This window comes from Cajanus cajan, chromosome 2 (genome assembly GCF_000230855.2).
Source record: "Cajanus cajan strain Asha chromosome 2, NIPB_CcT2T_4, whole genome shotgun sequence".
Classification (NCBI taxonomy): Eukaryota; Viridiplantae; Streptophyta; class Magnoliopsida; order Fabales; family Fabaceae; genus Cajanus; species Cajanus cajan.
The window spans coordinates 10,657,930-10,679,360 of record NC_138518.1 but is presented as its reverse complement, the minus strand read 5'-3'; the positions used below and the strand labels follow the sequence as shown (position 1 = coordinate 10,679,360).

The window sequence follows — 21,431 nt, the reverse complement described above, 5'->3', positions numbered from 1 at the left end:
GTAACCTCACACACGCATACACATCATTTTCATTTTAACTTCAGGAAGAAAAAAATTTATTTTGGATGAAATTACTTGTTTCACCTAAATATTAAACATTACGACTGTCAACTAAAGTAAATTATATGTAATTTAAATAACTTCTAATTTGTTTCGTGAGGATAACATGATTAATTAAATTCCTTTCTTCTTATTAATTATGACCTTGATATCGAATTTGATTTTTCTATCTTTCGTGAGTTCGTACATTATTATAATCTATACTTTTCTTTGCCCAAAACAAATATTCAAATTTAAAATTTTAATACAAGTTATGTAAAGTGAGAAAACCATTACACTATTAAAAAATAATCGTCATTTGAGAGGGTTAAATAATCAGTTTTAGTAGCTAAACTAATTGCCAAAGATGACAATTCTGACAGGAACTATAATAATCATCAAGTACTCATGTCGTTGGTCGTCAAGTAATAAATATCAAATAAGGACTACATTATTGGTTTTGTAATTATCACAACTGAATAAAAATTAAACAAATGAGAAAATAACATTTATCTTAATTTAGGGTTTAAAGGGTCCAAATCCAACCTAATAAATCATAAAACAAAATCACAAAAAGTAAACTTTGCTGATGTACCACAGTCATGGGACGAACCATGGGTTCAAAAACATGATGGGACGAACCATGGGTAGACTGTGGTTCTTTCTGGTAGAGAACTTAAGTCTCCGTTGAAATAGTAATAATAAGGAAACATTACAATCAACCCTAGCTCCTGACATATACTTCTCTAATGTTTAACGATTTTTTATTTATTTTTAAAATAACATCATTAAATAAAGTTAGAAATATAGAAAAAATAAAAGTCTATTTATATTGTTCTAATCATATATATATATATATATATATATATATATATTATTTTTGAATTACCTTTAATGTTTTGTTTTCTTTATAATTTTTTTTATTCTTCAATTTAGAATATAATAATTTTTAATTTTGTTTTTTGAAATTATTTCTTGAAATTGACATATTTTTTTAAATCACATCATGAATGTTATTTATGATATAATTTGGGAGTTAAAATTGAATAAAAGATCAAATTTTATGTAATTATTGACACTTGTATTAATTATTTGTTCTCTTTTAATAGTGAATCTATGATATTATTTTATATAAGAGGTTGTATATGTCATTTAGATAAATAAATAAATTAATTAATATTCAATTAAAAACTAAAGAAAAATGAATGTCATTTAAACAGGTTTCAGGTGAGATGAGTAGAAATTTTCCTAATATTAATCTGTGATAGTTGCTAAATGGTTGAGGAAGGGTGACGATGGTGGTAATTTTTCATCATGTAGTTCTTTGAAATAATATTTCGTTATTGTCTAGCATTCAATTCTTGAGCAAATGACGGGATTTACATTACAATTGAGTGTTGACTCTACCGTTTTGAATTGAACACGGAGAAAAAATCAATGTTTGAATTTGGTCAATTTTTACAATCATATATTCGTATACAAATACAATCCATATTTTTGTAGTGAAACACTCAAGGACCTTTAATTAATTGGCACCCTCGTGTCCATTGAACTTTGTGATTGATAGAGTTATGTATATAAACTTAACATATTCTTATCGTATGCTTGAAACATGTTAAGCCACAGGATATATAAGAAAATAAATAAATGTTTATGTTTGGTAAATAATAGACGACACAAATAAATTATAATATCATTTTTAATATTAATTATCATAATAAATTATTACTATTTCAAGGAAGATAATAGTTATAAAAATTTTAATAATGATATATGATAACATTATAATAATGATAGTAAAAATAATAATAATCTGAATAAAATGATAATAAGTGATTATCATGATAGTAGTTGATAACAAAAATGATAGTTGAATAATAATGATAATTAGAGATTAGGGATGACAATGGGGTTCCATGGGGACGGGTAATACCTCGTCCCGCTAGATGAAAATTAGCCCCGTACCCACCCTATATTCGTGCAGGTATCCATTAAGAGGGTATCTATAAATTTCTTGAATACCCACGGATATCCGTGGATATCCATGGATATTTATAATTTTTTTAAGAAATTAAAAAGATTATATTACAAATAATTTTAAGTTTATATTTAATCTCATTGAAATATTAAAAAATAAAAAATTAATGTTAATTTTAAACTTGTATTTAACATTAATTTTGTTGAAATAATAATAAAAATGCAAGATAATCAATAATTTAAAATACATCAATCTCACAAGTAAGTTAAAGTCTTATCATAAAGCTACAATAATTCAAACTCATAATTTCAAACGAAAGTAAACAACTTAAAATACATCAAAATTTGTTGGTTCAATCAAACCTAAAAAATTAATCAAATTACATCCAACATAATTCTATAACATGCTTCATCAACTTTTGTAAGAAAATAAGAAGAGAGAGTGTAATTTTAGGGTTATGTAGTACAAGGATAATTAGGATATTTAAAAAAATTATTCAACGGTACTCGCGAGTATGAATATGAATATCATCATACCCGCCCCCGCCCCGTTTATAAATGGGTAAAAAATTACCCGTCTCCATTATCTGCGGGTACCCAATTAGTCTATCCATTTATTATCCGTAGCGAATTTTACCCACAGATATCCGTGGGTGCGGGTATTTTTGTCATCCCTATTAGAGATTGTGAAAATATGACTGATTATTTTTATAATTAAGACAAAAAATTGTCTTATAATTTATAGAATAACAAAAAATAAGATTTTTATGTCATATACTTTTTCTCTTTTTATTTCGTCTCATAAATAAATTAAATACAAAAAAAAATTATATTCATCATATTTTATATCATGATTTTTAACGAATCAAATGAATTATTATGTCCCTCTCTCTAAAAAAATATTCCATCAAATTTAATTTAGCGACGGTAGAAAAAAAAATTGAACGAATATTACAATATCAGCAAAATTGCTTTGCAATGACTCTATCTCATTCCAATTATACTTTTACTTATATTTGATTTGAATATGTTGTTTAGATTGATAACATATGTTTAAATCAATTTTTAGTCTTACAATTAGAGCAAGAATAATAACAATATTAATTGTTAACAAGAATAATGATAATAATGATATAATTTCATAAAATTAAAGTTAATTAATTACTAATTTTTTTTAAAAAAATTCTAATGAAATTACAAATTATCAATTTAATCATTAACACAAATCTATGTAGAAAAATATAATCATGATGGAAGTTAGATTTGAAAAATTATATAAGAAGTAAAATATACAATAATAAAGTTAAGAATTATAATTTATAGGATAAAGATTAGAGATTGAGACATTATACGATTTTCAATTGTAAAAGACTTTGAATTTCAATTCTCCCACACAGACACAGCAATGAAAAATGAAACAAGAATAAAAGTCAGTAAACAAACTAGAGAGTTACATGGTATGAAAGATTTGATAACAGTGCTGGTGGCGTAATGGTCAACTATGGGTGCATCACATAATCCATCTCCAGTTCACCAATTTCCAAAGGGTCTTCAGTTCAGACTTCAGAGTCTGAGACTGTGTACAAATAAAGGAACACGATGGCATGCACTAGCAAATAGAAAAAGAAGAGAAACGTGTCGAGCTTTCATTGGCTACAACGCACAGTACCAGGTGACGCAGACTCGATTGATGGAAAACCAACCCTGTACCTCTGAGGACACGTGTCGGATGGAGAGTGCGGGAAAACGGAACCATTCGATTTTCCGCCGCTGATCTGGTTCCACGCGTGCCATCAAAAAGTAAATCTAGAGTTACTGTGCGGTGATTATGGGGCACAACAACTGGGTGGATTTCATTTCAACCACTGTGCAATCATCATTCAGTAATATTTTATTTCTCTCTCTTTTTTCTTTTTTTTTGAGAAAAATTAAATAAAAATCTTTGCAACCCTGAGGTGGTAATTCAAGACATAACCACTGTGCAATCTCTTATTTCTATTTCTAGTCGATTCAAATGGATATTTCTACCTATTAAAGAATCCAACATTTTTTTTTATTCTTAGAATTTTATTCGTATATTTTTACTGTAAAAAAACACATCAATCAATTAGTACATAATTGTTAACTAAATCAATAGTTTCATATTAAAATTTTTAATTATACAGTGATGTCAGATATTTAAAAGAATAGGTTTACTATTCATAATATATAGTGTTGCTCAGATCTATCATAATTAATTTTAGTACAGAATATATATATTTTTACTGTGTTATCTTTTTCAATATTAATTTCCTTCATTTTACTCTGTTTTCTTATATTTTTTAACCACGCTTTTTTTTTTCTCTCTCTTTATATGTATGATATTAGTTAGAGAGTTCTTCGAATAGTACAATATTAAGTACTGTTAATAAATAATTTTAGTATTATTTTTAATAAAAATATGAAAATAGAACCTATTTTATTATTGTCATGCATTTTTATTTTTTTTTATCTTGTCTATATCACAAATATTCTTCACTTGAACCAATCTTATTCAAATTAAAGTATTTAATATATTTAGGGTGTGTGAATTTAAAATTATTAATTAAACTGAAATAATTTCGTAACAATTGACCTATACTTCATGTGCAATAATAATTATACATATAAAGAAAAATCATCTAAAAAGTACTTTTAAAATAGTAAACATCTAAGTTTGTTTAAAAAAAATGGTGTAAACCTAATGTGTATGAGAAACTTACCATCACTATAGAACTCGTTTTCTATAATATTTATAGACGGGCATTTAACCTACCAAGTTTGATAAAACAAACCCTTGTTTCTTCTTATGATATGCTTAATTATCCCCTAAACTAAACCAAGCATGGAAGTTTGTGTTTTTGCCTAGTTGCCACTTGTAGGGAATCACCAAGGACTCGGCATTATGCTACTGCAGTTGAGGAATAGCATCTGCTCCCTCATTATGGCCTAACAAACTACCACAAAGGTCACTTCCCTTAGGTCCACAGGCCAATCTCTATGATAAATTTAACCAAATCCAATCACACAGCTTCAATCTTCATCCATAGCACATAATTATAATACCACGTGGGTGAGTCTTGCCTTGCCATAGCAACCTTTTCACTTCCCAGCTGCTTCATCAGGACACTCACGCACTTAACACATGTAGTGTGTATGGTTTCACTATGTGACATGTAGGACAAATGGAACAACCCAACAATGTAATCTTCCGTGCATAGCTAATAAAGAGAGAGTGGTTGTGCATCAACTTGTACCATATGATCACACCCAAATTATATATTTCCTCCCTATTTCTGCTTGCATTGCCTTACTAGCAGTTAATGATATGTTCTAAAGTTCTAGTCCATAAATGGCACCCAGGAGAACAGTGATTGGTATCCTATGAAATATGTTGGTTCACATAATTATTAGTGATTTGTGACCCTTACAAAATTGTTTAGGATTTAAATCATCACCATAGATATGAAACAAACTATTTTAAAAGAGAAATATTCATTTTATATACCGTAAATGTTTTAGACAAAATAATTAATTACTGTAAATACTGTATTAATATCATATTTACTCTAATCTAGCGTCTTTTTCATTTAAGGTTAAAAGATTGTATACTTTTCAATAACAGAAGACTAATTAATCTTATAGGTAGAGAAAGTTATAATATTTTAGGTATGTTAAAATGCGTTGAGGACAAGTCAACTCACTTGTTTCACCAAAATAGATTGGATTAGTTTGAATAATTCAATCTTTTAACTCACGTAGTATAATTTACATAATATGTCAACCCAACAAGTTAGATGACAACTAGGATTGGATTAACTCATTTTTCTTAAATATTGTTGATAATTTTTTATTTTTCTATTTTATTTCACACCAATATCTTAAGCTTCACCTTAAATTAATTTGGTTTGGTTAGAAATTAAGTTAAGTCTAATTAAGGATTGTTTTCACTAAAGATCGAATTGAAGTATTAATTGTTCGAATGATTTATGTTAATAACCATTTAGTTAAATATTATTTTATATTGGACACAATATTAATTTCATGTTATTTTACTCTATTACTACAAGAAATATTATATATAATGACATACAAAAAGTGTCATTATAGGTACAATATATGTAGATATATGTCTATTTGACATATAGTTACACACAATTTTAGTGTTAATTTTAAATGAGATTTAACAACATATTTTGTGTGTCACTATAGTCTATACTCACAGTTTTTAATAATATACAAACATATATTGTAGTTATTGTGTAGGTAAAAGTAATTTTTAGTGACATGTATAATATTACTATAGGGTATGTGTTACTATATGACAATTTTATTGTAGTGTATATTTATTTAACTTAAGATGATAATTTATAAAAAAAAATGTGCATGAGAATTTAGTAAAATAATATTCATGTATGTCATCGAGTTTAGATTATTTACACTTATTTATTTTGTAAGTTAACTTATGAATAATCAATTTTTATATTTTATTTTTATTTAAAATTTTGGCATCTCAATCCAATCTAACTTGCAACTTAATATAAGGTGGATTGAGTTGAGATTTTCAACACCAAATCTTAAAATAAGTTCAACCTAATTTAACCATTTTTTTGTTGATGAGTTAAAAATAAGTTAGAGTAAGATGAGTTGAGTTGACTCATTTAACATCTTTACAAACTTCAGATATTATTTAACCATTGATTCAAAGTTGTGGCGATGAGAGGACACTTTTCCAATTAACAAGAATGATCAATTTTTCTTCTTCTTATTTTGTGAGTAAGCATAATATTGATACCTATAGTATCTATATTAAAAATCATGAGTAATGTTTAATATTATTTTATACCTAAAATTAGGATTTAAATTTGGACAAATTAATCAAAAAACACCAATTTTTATACTTATCAATGTTGGTATCACGGTCGATCTTGAAGACACGTAGGATTTACCTTAACTAATAAATTTACCACTACTATGCGTGAGACACAAGATTGTTTTGATAATCCAAATTAGGAATATTGCAAGGTGGGTGAAGCAATGGACCTTCAAAACCAAGTCTGGAATCTTTCCAAAATAAATAAATAAAATCTAGTCATTATCACTAATTGCTAATGGTATGTATTTTTTAATAAAATGCCAAAGCTAGCTAGTGTAGCTACTTCTTTTCGTTCTATTAGAGCTTATTCGTTTCTTTATAGCCATCATAAGTCATAAGTCTCCATTCTCCAATTCACCCCACTTCCATTCGCACTTACGAATATCCACCCCAGAAAAGTTTTAACTCAAATTATAATATGCATTTTTCATTATTCTTATGTTTAGGAGCAAATTAAATGATACGGCACCATGTTCCTTGAAGGAGAAAATGGTCGTTGCTGGTTATTAATTTCTCGCCGGGGTGGCCAAGTGCTAAATTATTTGTTAGACGAGAACAAAGCATTAATAATTTATTTGAATGCAGGCCGGTTTTGAGTTTTTTTAAGGTTTTGGTAGAATAAAAAAATATGTTCTTAATTATTTGTATTGAAAAAAATTCAACTATTTAGTTTTATAAAAGATTTAATTATAATTTTATCCTTATAATATTACAATTATCCGATTTTAGTTTTTAAAGTTATAATTGATCAATTTTAATTGCACAATAAATATTGCATAATTGTGTGATTTTGGTTATCTACATTTTAATTAAGTAATTTTAGTCTGTTAAGTATCATAATTATATGATTTTAGTTCCAAATATCCTAATGATGTATTTTTTTTTATCTATTCAACAAATTACATTATATAATTTTCATTCACGTATTAAATGATATACATTTATTGTACTAAAATTATTAATATATGTAACTTAAATAGACAAAAAATTATATAATTATAACACTTGAGAGATTAAAATCATAATTGCAATACTTAAAAAGTTTAAAATTACTCGATAAAAAATTAAGAAGTCAAAATTATATAACTGCAATCCTTAATAAACTAAAATTACACCATTAAAATTACTAACTTGTGTCTTTATTTATGAAAGTTAACATCACATCAAAACTAATTGTTGTTCCACAACTTATTCAAATTGATTTAGTCAATGATGTTGTAGGTGGTTCAAGAAACTAAAACAAGTCTTTTTTAAAAATATAGAGTGAAAATGATTTTTTTTATATATAATTTGAGAATAAAAAGCTTACTTCAAATTTAAAGAATTAAAAAAGTATTTAAGAAAAAAAATAAACAGCTGTAGTTATGTTGAATGATATCTTTAAATCCTATTTATGTCATAAAATAAAATTCAAATAATGGTAATTTTAGTGTTACAAACAAAATTTCTCATCTCCTAGTACCTTTTCTTTGTATTTTGAATTAATTAATATTTTAAGCACGTGTCAGTGCACATATTAAATGTTTATTTTATATAACTAAATTTATAATAATTTATGTATATAAAAAATTATGATATTTAATTATATAAATTAAATTAAAATTTGTATAAATAAAATTTTTAAAATATATATTTAAATTTTAGATTTAATATATATATATATATATATATATATATATTCAAGATATAATTAGTAAATTACAATTGGGCGTATTTAAACTAAAATACTCTAACTAAAATGCTAATTAGATCATTTTCATGTGCATTTCCCGATACCATCAATTTCCAACTAAATCATAAGTTGCAATTAGATCTTAAATTTTTAAAACATCAATACTTTTGAAATAAAATTAATAAAAAAAATAAAAAAATCAATGCTTTTGAAATAAAATAATAAAATAAAAACATCAATACTTTTGAAATAAAATTAATAAAAAATAAAACATGAATAATATAAAATGGAGGGAATATATACATATAAAATTATAAAACATACAAAATAGAAAACAAATATCAACCCATGCAATTTTAGGATAAAAAAAAAAATGCAATGCCTCCTAGCTACTACTAGTTGATAATTCACCTTAACTAATAACGAATTCTATCTTTGTTTACCAAAATCCAAATAACGTTCCATTTCCACTCCACTATTTTTGGGCTTTCCAAGAAGATAAAGGGGAAGCTTCTCAGTTCCCAAACAAACTCGTAATTGAAAGTACTATTACGTTCCAATACATTAAAATCTCCTAATTGAAAAATTAATGTGTGAATCACTATGTTCGGGTTCATTAAAAACTCGTAATTGACAATGCACGTGTTAATAATTATTAATTCACCTTCTCCAAAACACTTTGTGGGGGAATTTATCTAGTCACCAATATGTGTATATATATTCATTCTCATCATTGGTCATCATCTTCACATTCAAGCAAAAAGACTCACTTAAGTTGTGACGTAGTGTTCAATGGAAGAGAAAAAGATAACACACTACAGGAGCACTCATAGGATCTTACTAGTGGGAGAGGGAGATTTCTCATTCTCACTATGTTTGGCAAGGGCATTTGGCACAGCTTCTAATATGGTTGCTACCTCTTTAGATTCTAAAGGTATATACATATTTTAAACTAAATTGAAATTGAAATATCGGTAGTGTGTTTGGATACTTTCTTGACTGAATTTTAACATGTAAAATCATGGTGAAATTTTGAAAAAGTTGAAGACTTGAAGTAATTATTTGTTTTTCCTTTGACATTCACCATGATTGTGCGATTGATTTGAAAAGAATTGAAAGTTAATCCAAACGTATACTATACTATAATATATGATTCATGCAACTTTATTTGCATGCAATAAAGCTGTGCTTGAACTACTTCATATTGCTAACTTCATGTTTTGCTTTTTAATATTTTGAAGATTCTTTAATGATGAATTATGAAAATGCCTTAAGCAACTTGATTGAACTTGAGACTCTTGGTTGCACCATTGTGCATGAAGTGGACGTGCACACAATGAGAGAACACCCACTTCTTGAACATGAACGTTTTGACCGCATAATTTATAATTTTCCTCATGCTGGTTTCAATGGTCGTGAAAGTAATGCCTCAGTGATTATGTAAGTTATGCGAAAAATGTGCAATCTATAAGTAATAGTTTATTTTTTAGCTCTAATTCGGTAATTCATCTTATGTATACACGCTTCAAAATAATGCAGGCTTCACCAGGATTTAGTTAGTGGATTTCTGAGAAATGCTAAATGCTTGGCTACTTACTTTGGTGAAATTCATATTACTCACAAGACATCGTACCCTTACAGCGAGTGGGAAATCAAGACATTGGCAAGTTATGAGGATTTGGTGTTAGCTAAAGAAGTGGATTTTAATACATATAATTATCCAGGTTACAATAACAAGAGAGGAGATGGGTGTCAATGTGATGAAAGTTTCCCTGTTGGACAGTGCAGTACTTTCATGTTTCAGTTATTGTAGAAAATGATGTTGTTGACGTGTTTTAACCTTTAAGTATTGAATACTTGAACTTGAAGCGTCACTTTTTGTATTTTGGTTTCGCGTGGTAGTATGAAAATTGCAAGTCTTTTCTTATTAGAAATTCTATATTATTGTTAAATTTAGAGTACTTTCGTTTGTTTTCTCCCTCTTGGCCTGTAAAGGGATTTCATATGCTTGTTACCGTTATTATTGTTTGAATATGGGTATGTGTTAAAGAATTCAAGTGTCCTACTTGGACTAATAATATGTTGGAAAACATGCAATTTAAAAATAAAAGATTAAACATAACACATTTTTGAAAAATGCTGCAAAGAAGCAGTATTCAAATTGTTTGTTCTTGCAAGAACTTAAGTACCAGAAGATATACATATATACCATCGTTTATGATGAATTCTAATCACAATTGAGAACAGAAGGGGAACCGTTTGACATTTTATACATGCTATCAATTTCAGGTTTGATTCACTTTTACCAAGTGTTTCATAATTCATACAAATCTTTTACAAAGTTAATATCAAGTATTTCTCTTCCTTATCTGATTGACCCGCACTACAACATAAATAGTTTTTAGCAATATTTAAAAAATATTACTTAATTATATATAAACCTTACTAATTTGCTTTAACAACATATTATTAAATATTGTATATAATCCATGTTACTAAAGACTTTTAATAACATTTTTATATAATTAGGCAACATTTTTCAAATGTTAGTAAAGTAATACTTTTATAACATTTTAATGATGTTTCCAATATTTTGTTAATTTTATAGAATGATAATTAATTGTAATTTAGATACATTACTATCAATTATTATATTTTTATGCCTCTTAAACTCCTAGGAATTCTTTGGGAGAAAATTAAAGACATTCTTAATTAGTTATCATTAATTATATATAAAATATCAAATTTTATTTATCTGAAGTATAATTATATGATTATATATACTCTTTCTAAGTCATTAATCTATTAGATGTGAGACTTTAATTATGGGTAACAATTAGAAATAAGAGAAATATACTTTTTTTACTCGATGTGAGATTTTGATTTTAGAAAAATTATAGTAACATTTTTTCAAAAAAAAAATGTTGAAAAATAACCTATGTGAAATTTTTTTATTCGATATGAGACTTTGATTTTGAAAACAATTAGAAAAAATAATATTGAAATAAAAAATATTACTCTATCTATAATGACATATTTTTTTTAAAATATTATAAAATAACCTATTTGTTTAATATATAGTAACATTTTAATAAATGTAAATAAAAAAATGTTGCTAAAAAACTAAAATCTAGTAGTATCGGTTCCCTTTGCACGTGGAGAAAGTCAATTCCCTCATATTCTCATATATATATATATATATATATATAATCCTTAAAAAATCAAATTTGTAAAACAATGATTACCTTCACTTATACTATATTTTAACTATACTACTGATCCATCACTTGTATATTTTATTTTAACCTTATTATTAGTTAATATAAGATTTCTAACTATAATAATTCTAACAATCTATTGTGTTGTATTTATCTTAATATCATAAATTCTTATATCCTTGACTACAACCATTTTGTGATCACTGCTAAAGATCTGACCCCCACAAGTCACTTCATTATTGGCGTATTTACAAATCAAGGGATTGTGAAAGTTTGAACACCACCATGATATAGAATACAATACCGAAGCAGTTTGCCAATATCGGTAACTTGCTGCATATTATATTATATAAGCAAAACTTAATCTTCATAATATTTAATATTACCAAGTGATATAAAAGGAAGATAGAAGAATCCAAGATTTGCCAAATTTGCACTAAATAACTTGCCAGAAATTTTTTTTTTAAAGTACATCCAAATTTCAACGAACTTCCATACTTGAGAAACAGACGAACGCCTTGGTATAAAATCATGCACAGACGATATAAAAAACTGCTATAGTTGTCTTCTAAAGTCCTAACAAATTAACAATATAGAAGACTTAAGTAGTCACCCATGTTAAAAATGCTAAAAATTTCTAAAGAATTCTAGAAATTTATAGGCGTGTAAAAAGGAAAATACTAGAAGCTAGACTCTCATATTGTAAAATACTACATAATTCTAGAACTAAGGGTCTAGAATGAAGTAAAGAAATAAAAAAAATATAAACCCAACATTCATAAAGTTGGTGGAGCTTGCTTATAAATGGGCATTACAACACTCTCTATAAAGTGCTTGAAATACAAACAAAGGAATATTATCCTACTTATTACAAATCTTGTGTGCCCCCTGTTTCCTTAATCAATTTTTTTTCACGTTTACCACTCGTTTCTTTTAAAATTTATTGGTGATACTAGAGTTACATTAATTAGCACTAGTGGAAAATGAGGCTTTTACGTCACCTCTTTTTCGCTCATTGGACTTAACAAAAATCGACGTAAAAAAGATGCAGTGGCATCTTTGTAATTTTTGTGAACTTTTTAACGTCGGACCTGGTAGGGTCTGACGTAAAATGTAAAATCTACATCAGACACAACATAAAATTGACATAGATTTTACATTTTACGTTGAACCCTACCAGATCTAACGTAAAAAAGTAGCGAAAGCGAATAAAAAGAGTGCATGGGAGGCACACACACGCACGCACTCACTCGAATCTCATCACTTTTCTAGATTCTTCTCTGCATAAACCCTCTCCCTCTCCTTTGTTGCTAAATCATTTTTTCTGTCTTCTGCAGAGTGGGGTGAACTCTTCGTTACTCGTTCACACACTGTTGCAGCTCAAGTATGAATTAGGGTTTCACTAACACCTTTTTGCTTCGCATTGCTATTCTGACTATTTGTTCTATTCAGTCTTTATATTGTTCTATTTGTTTGGGTTGTTGGCCTTTTCTTCTGGGTTGTTCTATCAAGCAGAACGACCCGTTCTCCGAGCAGAAGGGCCCGATCACAATTGAGAACAGAAGGGGAACCGTTTGACATTTTATACACATATGCTATCAATTTCACGTTTGATTCACTTTTACCAAGTGTTTCATAATTCATACAAATCTTTTACAAAGTTAATATCAAGTATTTCTCTCCCTTATCTGATTGACCCGCACTACAACACAAATAGTTTTTAGTAATATTTAAAAAATGTTATTTAATTTATATAAATCTTACTAATTTGTTTTAGCAACATATTATTAAATATTGTATATAGTCCATGTTGCTAAAGATTTCTAATAACATTTTTATATAATTAGGCAACATTTTTCAAATATTAGTAAAGTAATACTTTTATAACATTTTAATGATGTTTTCAATATTTTGTTAATTTTATAGAATAATAATTAATTTTAATTTAGATATATTACTATCAATTATTATATTTTTATGTCTCTTAAACTCCTAGAATTTCTTTGAGAGAAAATTAAAGACATTCTTAATTAGTTATCATTAATTATATATAAAATATCAAATATCATTTATCTTAAGTATAATTATATGGTTATATATACTCTTTATAAGTTATTAATCTATTGGATGTGAGACTTTAATTATGGGTAACAATTAGAAATAAGAGAAATATATTTTTTTACTCGATGTGAGATTTTGATTTTAGAAAAATTATAGTAACATTTTTCAAAAAAAAATGTTGCAAAATAACCTATGTGAAATTTTTTTATTCGATATGAGACTTTAATTTTGAAAACAATTAGGAAGAATAATATTGAAATAAAAAATGTTACTCTATCTATAATGACATTTTTTTAAAAATATTATAAAATAACCTATTTATTTAATATATAGTAACATTTTAATAAATATAAACAAGAAAATATTGCTAAAAAACTAAAATCTAGTAGAATCGTTTCCCTTTGCATGTGGAGAAAGTCAATTCCCTCATATTCTCATATATATAATCCTTAAAAAATCAAATTTGTAAAACAATGATTACCTTCACTTATACTATATTTTAACTATACTACTGATCCATCACTTGTATATTTTAGGTTAAATACCTCTTTTTGTCCCTCAATATTTTTTTGTTTCTATTTAGTCCCACTTTAATTTTTGGTTTCAATTTAGTCCTCAATAACTTAAATTATTGCAATTTGGAACTTCCGTCCAAATGATTTAAACGGAGTTAACTGTTAGCCACGTGGCATCCACGTGGATGCCACGTAGATGTGTACGTGAATGCCAAAATTTCTAAAAAAACTGGGAACCAGAACGGCCCGTTCTGAAACCAGAACGGACCGTTCTGGATGCACTCTTGGTGTGTTAATTTTGCATCCGGAACGGCCCATTCCAAATGCAAAATTAACATACTAAGAGTGCAACCAGAATGGGCCGTTCTGGTTCCAGAATACCAAACACGAATGGTCACTGATTATAGTTTACGGTTGTGAATCGTGAAAGAAAAAGACCCAAGGTACAAAAGATTTCAAATACTGAATTTGGTAATATTGTAAATGAAAATTCATAACTTCAATTGCTAAACAGTTGGGCTATACAATGTATCATTAAGGATAATGCAGTGTATCAGTAAAGACAATGGTAGCAGGTTTTATTTCATTATTAGTCAAACTGGAGTGAACCACTTACTACCAAACTGACACTATACAGTCAAGGATGAAACAACGGTGTTTTCCCTTGAAGTAATTGACGATGTACCCCAACAATAATAACATGTTCTTGAGGATGTATAACCTGAATTTTTATGGTTTAGGGTTTCCCTTCAGCGTTACCCAGATGATTTCCTTTCTCAGTAATTTTTTTGAACTTTTTTAGTATATGTTATGTTCTGAATTTTTGTTTTCAGTTTCTGAACTATGTTTCTATCTTTGAATTTATGATATGTTATGAATTTTTATTTTCAATTTTTGAATCACGTTACGGCATTTTGGTCAACGGATGCATGGAGTTGGTTTTTTTGGAACGGGCCGTTCTGAATCCAGAACGGACCGTTCTAAAACCAGAACGGCCCGTTCTAAAACCAGAACGGCCCGTTCTGGTTTCAGAACGACCCGTTCTGATGCACTGATGGTGTGTGAAATTTGCATTTGGAACGGCCCGTTCCAGTTGCAAAATTAACACACCAATAGTGCATCCAGAACGGGCCGTTCTGGTTCCAGGTGTTTTCATACCATTTGGCGTTCACGTACGCATCTACGTGGCATCCACGTGGTCAACAGTTAATCCCGTTTAAATCATTTGGATGGAAGTCCCAAATCGTAATGATTTTAATTATTGGGGACCAAATTGAAACAAAAAATTAAAGTGGGACTAAATTGAAACAAAAAAATATTATGATGGAGGAAAAGAGGTATTTAACCTATATTTTATTTTAACCTTATTATTAGTTAATATAAGATTTCTAACTATAATAATTCTAACAATCTATTGTGTTGTATTTATCTTAATATCATAAATTCTTATATCCTTGACTACAACCATTTTGTGATCACTGCTAAAAATCTGACCCCCACAAGTCACTTCATTATTGGCGTATTTACAAATCAAGGGATTGTGAAAGTTTGAACACCACCATGATATAGAATACAATTCCGAAGCAGTTTGCCAATATCGGTAACTTGCTGCATATTATATTATATAAGCAAAACTTAATCTTCATAATATTTAATATTACCAAGTGATATAAAAGGAAGATAGAAGAATCCAAGATTTGCCAAATTTGCACTAAATAACTTGCCAGAAATTTTTTTTTAAGTACATCCAAATTCCAACGAACTTCCATACTTGAGAAACAGACGAACGCCATGGTATAAAATCATGCACAGACGATATAAAAAACTGCTATAGTTGTCTTCTAAAGTCCTAACAAATTAACAATATAGAAGACTTAAGTAGTCACGCATGTTAAAAATGCTAAAAATTTCTAAAGAATTCTAGAAATTTATAGGCGTGTAAAAAGGAAAATACTAGAAGCTAGACTCTCATATTGTAAAATACTACATAATTCTAGAACTAAGGGTCTAGAATGAAGTAAAGAAATAAAAAAAAATATAAACCCAACATTCATAAAGTTGGTGGAGCTTGCTTATAAATGGGCATTACAACACTCTCTATAAAGTGCTTGAAATACAAACAAAGGATTATTATCCTACTTATTACAAATCTTGTGTGCCCCCTGTTTCCTTAATCAATTTTTTTCACGTTTACCACTCGTTTCTTTTAAAATTTATTGGTGATACTAGAGTTACATTAATTAGCACTAGTGGAAAATGAGGCTTTTACGTCATCTCTTTCTCATCGGACTTAACAAAAATCGACATAAAAAAGATGCAGTGACATCTTTGTAATTTTTGTGAACTTTTTTACGTCGGACTTGGTAGACATAGATTTTACATTTTACGTCGAACCCTACCAGGTCTAACGTAAAAAAGTAGCGAAAGCGAATAAAAAGAGTGCATGGGAGGCACACGCACGCACGCACTCACTCGGATCTATCACTTTTCTAGATTCTTCTCTGCATAAACCCTCTCCCTCTCCTTTGTTGCTAAATCATTTTTTCTGTCTTCTGCAGAGTGGGGTGAACTCTTCGTTACTTGTTCGCACACTATTGCAGCTCAGGTATGAATCAGGGTTTTGCTAACACCTTTTTTGCTTCGCATTGCTATTCTGACTATTTGTTCTATTCGGTCTTTATGCTGTTCTATTTGTTTGGGTTGTTGGCCTTTTCTTCTGGGTTGTTCTATCAAGCAGAACGACCCGTTCTCCAAGCAGAAGGGTCTGTTCTGCTTGCAGACCGCCCGTTCTGCTTGCACTCATTATGTATTTTTTTTTGTTTACAACTTTTTTACGTCGGATCTTGGCAATGTCCGACATAAATTTATGTTGATTTTCACAACCGACGTAAATTTACGTCTCCCGCTTTAATGTTGAAATTTTTTCTAACGTAAAAAGCTTAAATGAACCGACGTAAATTACCTCTTTTGTACTAGTGTAGGTCATCTATATTATTTCACATCATCTAATTGAATTTGAAGAGACTTGTTTGTAAAATAATACTCATTTGTCGGTAAAAGAATATTTGTTTGAGTTTGAGGAAAGTTTGACTATTAAAGAATACTTGGTGTTGAAACCTGAAGAGACTTTGTATTGATAGAATACTTGGGTAAATTGTTTGAAGAGACAATTTAAAAAACAATTAGATTTGAATTAGAAGTAACTTGTTAAAAACATACTTGTATCTTTTTAAAAAAAAAGTGGAACTCAATCTGATTTGATTGAGAATTGGACTTAGTCTTAGTGGGTGAGATGAATTAGTATAAAAATTATCATGTGTTTTGTCTACCTCTTCTTCTACGCTCTTTATTGTTAGCGTTACTAGTTCACTACTAAAAAAAAATGAGTTTTTTATGGACACTATTCAACCTCCTTTCTAATATTTATCTTTCTCCATAATTTGGTATCAAAGCTTAGTATTTGATGAGGTTGAGTATATAACTATTGTTGCAACTGAGATCACAACGGGATGACAAAAATAAATTAAAAAATAGGGAGCCGCCACCAATGTTATTTTTTTTTACATAAAAGCATTGGAAAAACCATAAAGTAGAAAATAGTCTACGAAAACCAGATTTTTGAGTTCAGGAGTCGATTAAGTGTGAGGAATGTATTAACACCTCACAACGTTCATCCTAAGATGATTACCTTTAATTAATTAAACAAATTATTTATAAAATATTTATCTCACCCTAGATTAATTAAAACTAAATGTAACAAACAAATGTATTTTATTTAACTAATGCATTTATCAAAAAATATGATATTATTATTTTTTGGCTCGACAAGATTTATTTCCTGCTCCTACATATCTTCATATGCAATGGAAAATCAGAGTCACGTAGTTCTTTGTAGAAAATATTTATGTGTTGATATTTTTTAATTAAATTTTATTTTTGTTAAATTTATGATTATTGAACTGTCTCAGCTCATTCACCCTAAAAATATAAAATTGACTAAGGTGTACACCAAAGTCAATTCAATAAAACTTTAATTATAATTATTGCTATAAATATTATTATCTTAAAAGATTTTTTTTGGTTGAACATTTTTTTTTGGAGAAAAAAATTTAAAAATATCAAGTTGTCACAACTTGAATTTTAAACTCAAAGGTTAAAAAGATGTCACATCTAATTAACCATTCCTCCAATAAATTTTTTGATACAATAACTTCAAATATTTATATTGAATATTGCAACACTATATTTATATTTAATCATATTTTGAATTTAAATAAGGACTTTAAGATGACAAATCGTCACAACTTGCACCTTTAAGCTCTAGGATCAAGAGAATGTTTCATACAAATAATATTTTTTAAAATGACAGATATTACTAACATAACAAGAAAATAAAAAGAAGTAAGTTCAATATACTCACTATTCTTCGCTTAAGAAGTGGTAACTTGCTAGACTTTTCCTCTAGGTTCCCTCTGGTTTTCAAAGAGTGTAGAAGAAGAAGAAGTCCAAAGTGGAGATCTGTGAAGCCCTTTGGGAAGGCCAAGGTGCTGTTATTTATAGACTTTCAGGAGTGACCGGAATGACCCGTTCTGAATATGGAACGGCCTGTTCTGAATCTGGAACGGCCCGTTCTGGAGTTGCATCTTTACTCACAACGACCATATTTGGAATGACCCGTTCTGGGCTAGAATCTATATGTCTTTTGGTAGGTTGGAACGGCCCGTTCCAGTTTGGGAACGACCCGTTCTAGGCTAGAATATATATATAGGTCTTTTTAATTAGTAGCTTGGAACGGCCTGTTCTAGTTTGAGAACAGTCCATTCTAGGCTACTAAATTCACATGAAAATTACTAAATTACCCTCCATAAAAGTATGAAAATTGAGGTGTTACATTTGGCTTCCATATTTTTGTCTTTTTTATTCTTTCTTGTATATATTGTTGAAATTTAAATCTGATTTATAAAATATTTTTATTATTGAATCATTGACATGAAAACTTTGAGAGAGAAAATAGTGGGAAGATTAATGGAACAAAATTGGTGTTTATAGTTGCCCCGCTTTGCCTAACTTTTGCTAAATAATATGAATAACACTAGTTTTCATTTAATAGTAGTAAAAGATAAGTAAAGACTTACACTCCAATTTTGTCTAAGACAAAAGTTGCATGTATTCACCACTTAGAGAAAAGATAGTCACGAGATTTTAGCACAAATAGGAGAATATAAGATCTAAAAGCAATAAGAATTGTAGACTCAGGGTTCCAAACTGTTGAGAGTTAAAAGCATGGGGGCTGGCTCGAAATGTGAAAGTAGTGAACTCGGAGATCCAAAGAGTTAAGAGTTATGAGTGCGAGGACTCAAAATATGAAAATAGTGGACTTGGGGATCCAAAATATTGAGAGTTATGGGCTCGGGGACTCAAAATGTGAAAATAGTGGACTTACGGATCCAAAATATTAAGAGATATGAGCGCGGGGACTCAAAATATGAAAATAGTGGACTCGAAGATCCAAAATATTGAGAGTTATGAGCGCGTGGACTAAAAATATGAAAATAGTGGACTCGAGGATCCAAAATGTTGAGAGTTATGAGCGCGAGGACTCAAAATATAAAAATAGTAGACTCGGGGATCCAAAATATTGAGAGTTTTGAGTGTAGGGACTCAAAATGTGAAAATAGGGCACTCGAGGATCCAAAATATTGAGAGTTATGAGCAAGGGGACTCAAAATATGAAAATGGTGGACTCGGGGATCCAAAATATTGAGAGTTATGAGTGCGGGGACTCAAAATATAAAAATAGTAGACTCGGGGATCCAAAATATTGAGAGTTATGAGCGCGAGGACTCAAAATATGATAATAGTGGACTCGGGGATCCAAAATATTAAGAGTTATGAGCGTGGGGACTCAAAATATAAAAATAGTGAACTCGGGGATCTAAAATATTGAGATTTATGAGCGCGGGGACTCAAAATAAAAATGTATATGAGCATGAGGGCTCAAACATTAAAACTTGAGAACGGAGGCATGAAACATTAAGACATGAGCGCGGGGGCTCAATCATTAAGACATGAGCGCCAGGCTCAAAAGATTAACCGAGTGAGCATAGAGGCTCAAAACATTAAAAGAGTGAGTGCGGGGACTCAAAAGATTGACAGAGTGAGCATAAAGGCTCGAAACATTAAAACATGAGCGCGGGGCTTGAAACATAAAAGATGTATATGACCACGAGGGCTCAACATTAAAACATGAGCACGGGGGCTTGAAACATTAAGACATGAGCGCGGGGGCTTGAAACATTAAGACATGAGTGCGGGGACTAAAAAAAAATTAATAGTGTTAGCACAGAAGCTCGAAACATTAAAAGAGTAAGTGCGGGGACTCAAAAGATTAAGACATGAGCACGGGGGCTCAAAACATTAAGAAACATGAGTGCGGGGACTCAAAAAAATTAATAGTGTTAGCACAGAAGCTCGAAACATTAAAAGGCTGAGTGCGGGGACTCGAAAGATTTAAAGAATGAGCATAGGGGCTCAATCACTAAAAGAGTGATATAGTAGTCAAGTATAGGAAAATTTAAAAGTTATAATAAACGCTGGATTGGTTCATGATCATTGAAATGCATGCACAATATGCTATGTGGAATGATCTTGGTGGAAACAATAATAAAATGAGTTTTGGCCTTTCATCCTTCTTTTGCATCATTTTTCTGACCTTTGACCCCTTACGAGCGTGAGTGCTCAAACCGACCTCTTGTCAAATTATTGCGTCGCTAGATAGGCTATCTTGCCCGATTAGAATAGTACAATTCAAAGCTTTCAACATCTATAATCTTCACTAGTGGAAAAAAGGCTTTTAAAATCGGTTATTTGGGACTTTTAAAATCGGTTATGGAACCGATCTTAAAAGAGCCGATTTTGAAAAGGTAGACTTTTAAGATCGGTTATCAACCGATTTTAAAAGTAGACTTTTAAGATCGGTTGATTTTTAACCGATCTTAAAAGTCTTGACTTTTAAAATCGGTTGTTATATAACCGATCTTAAAAGTCTTGACTTT

General features: G+C 29.2%; 1 protein-coding gene across 1 annotated transcript; it reads left to right on the top strand.

Annotated features, from left to right (window-relative positions):
* Positions 1-9,374: 9,374 nt before the first annotated feature.
* LOC109788065 (uncharacterized protein At4g26485) lies at positions 9,375-10,395 on the top strand. Its single transcript, XM_083069387.1, has 3 exons — positions 9,375-9,516; positions 9,824-10,022; positions 10,122-10,395. The coding sequence occupies exons 1-3, from the start codon at positions 9,375-9,377 to the stop codon at positions 10,393-10,395; spliced, it is 615 nt and encodes a 204-aa protein (XP_082925513.1).
* Positions 10,396-21,431: the final 11,036 nt, after the last annotated feature.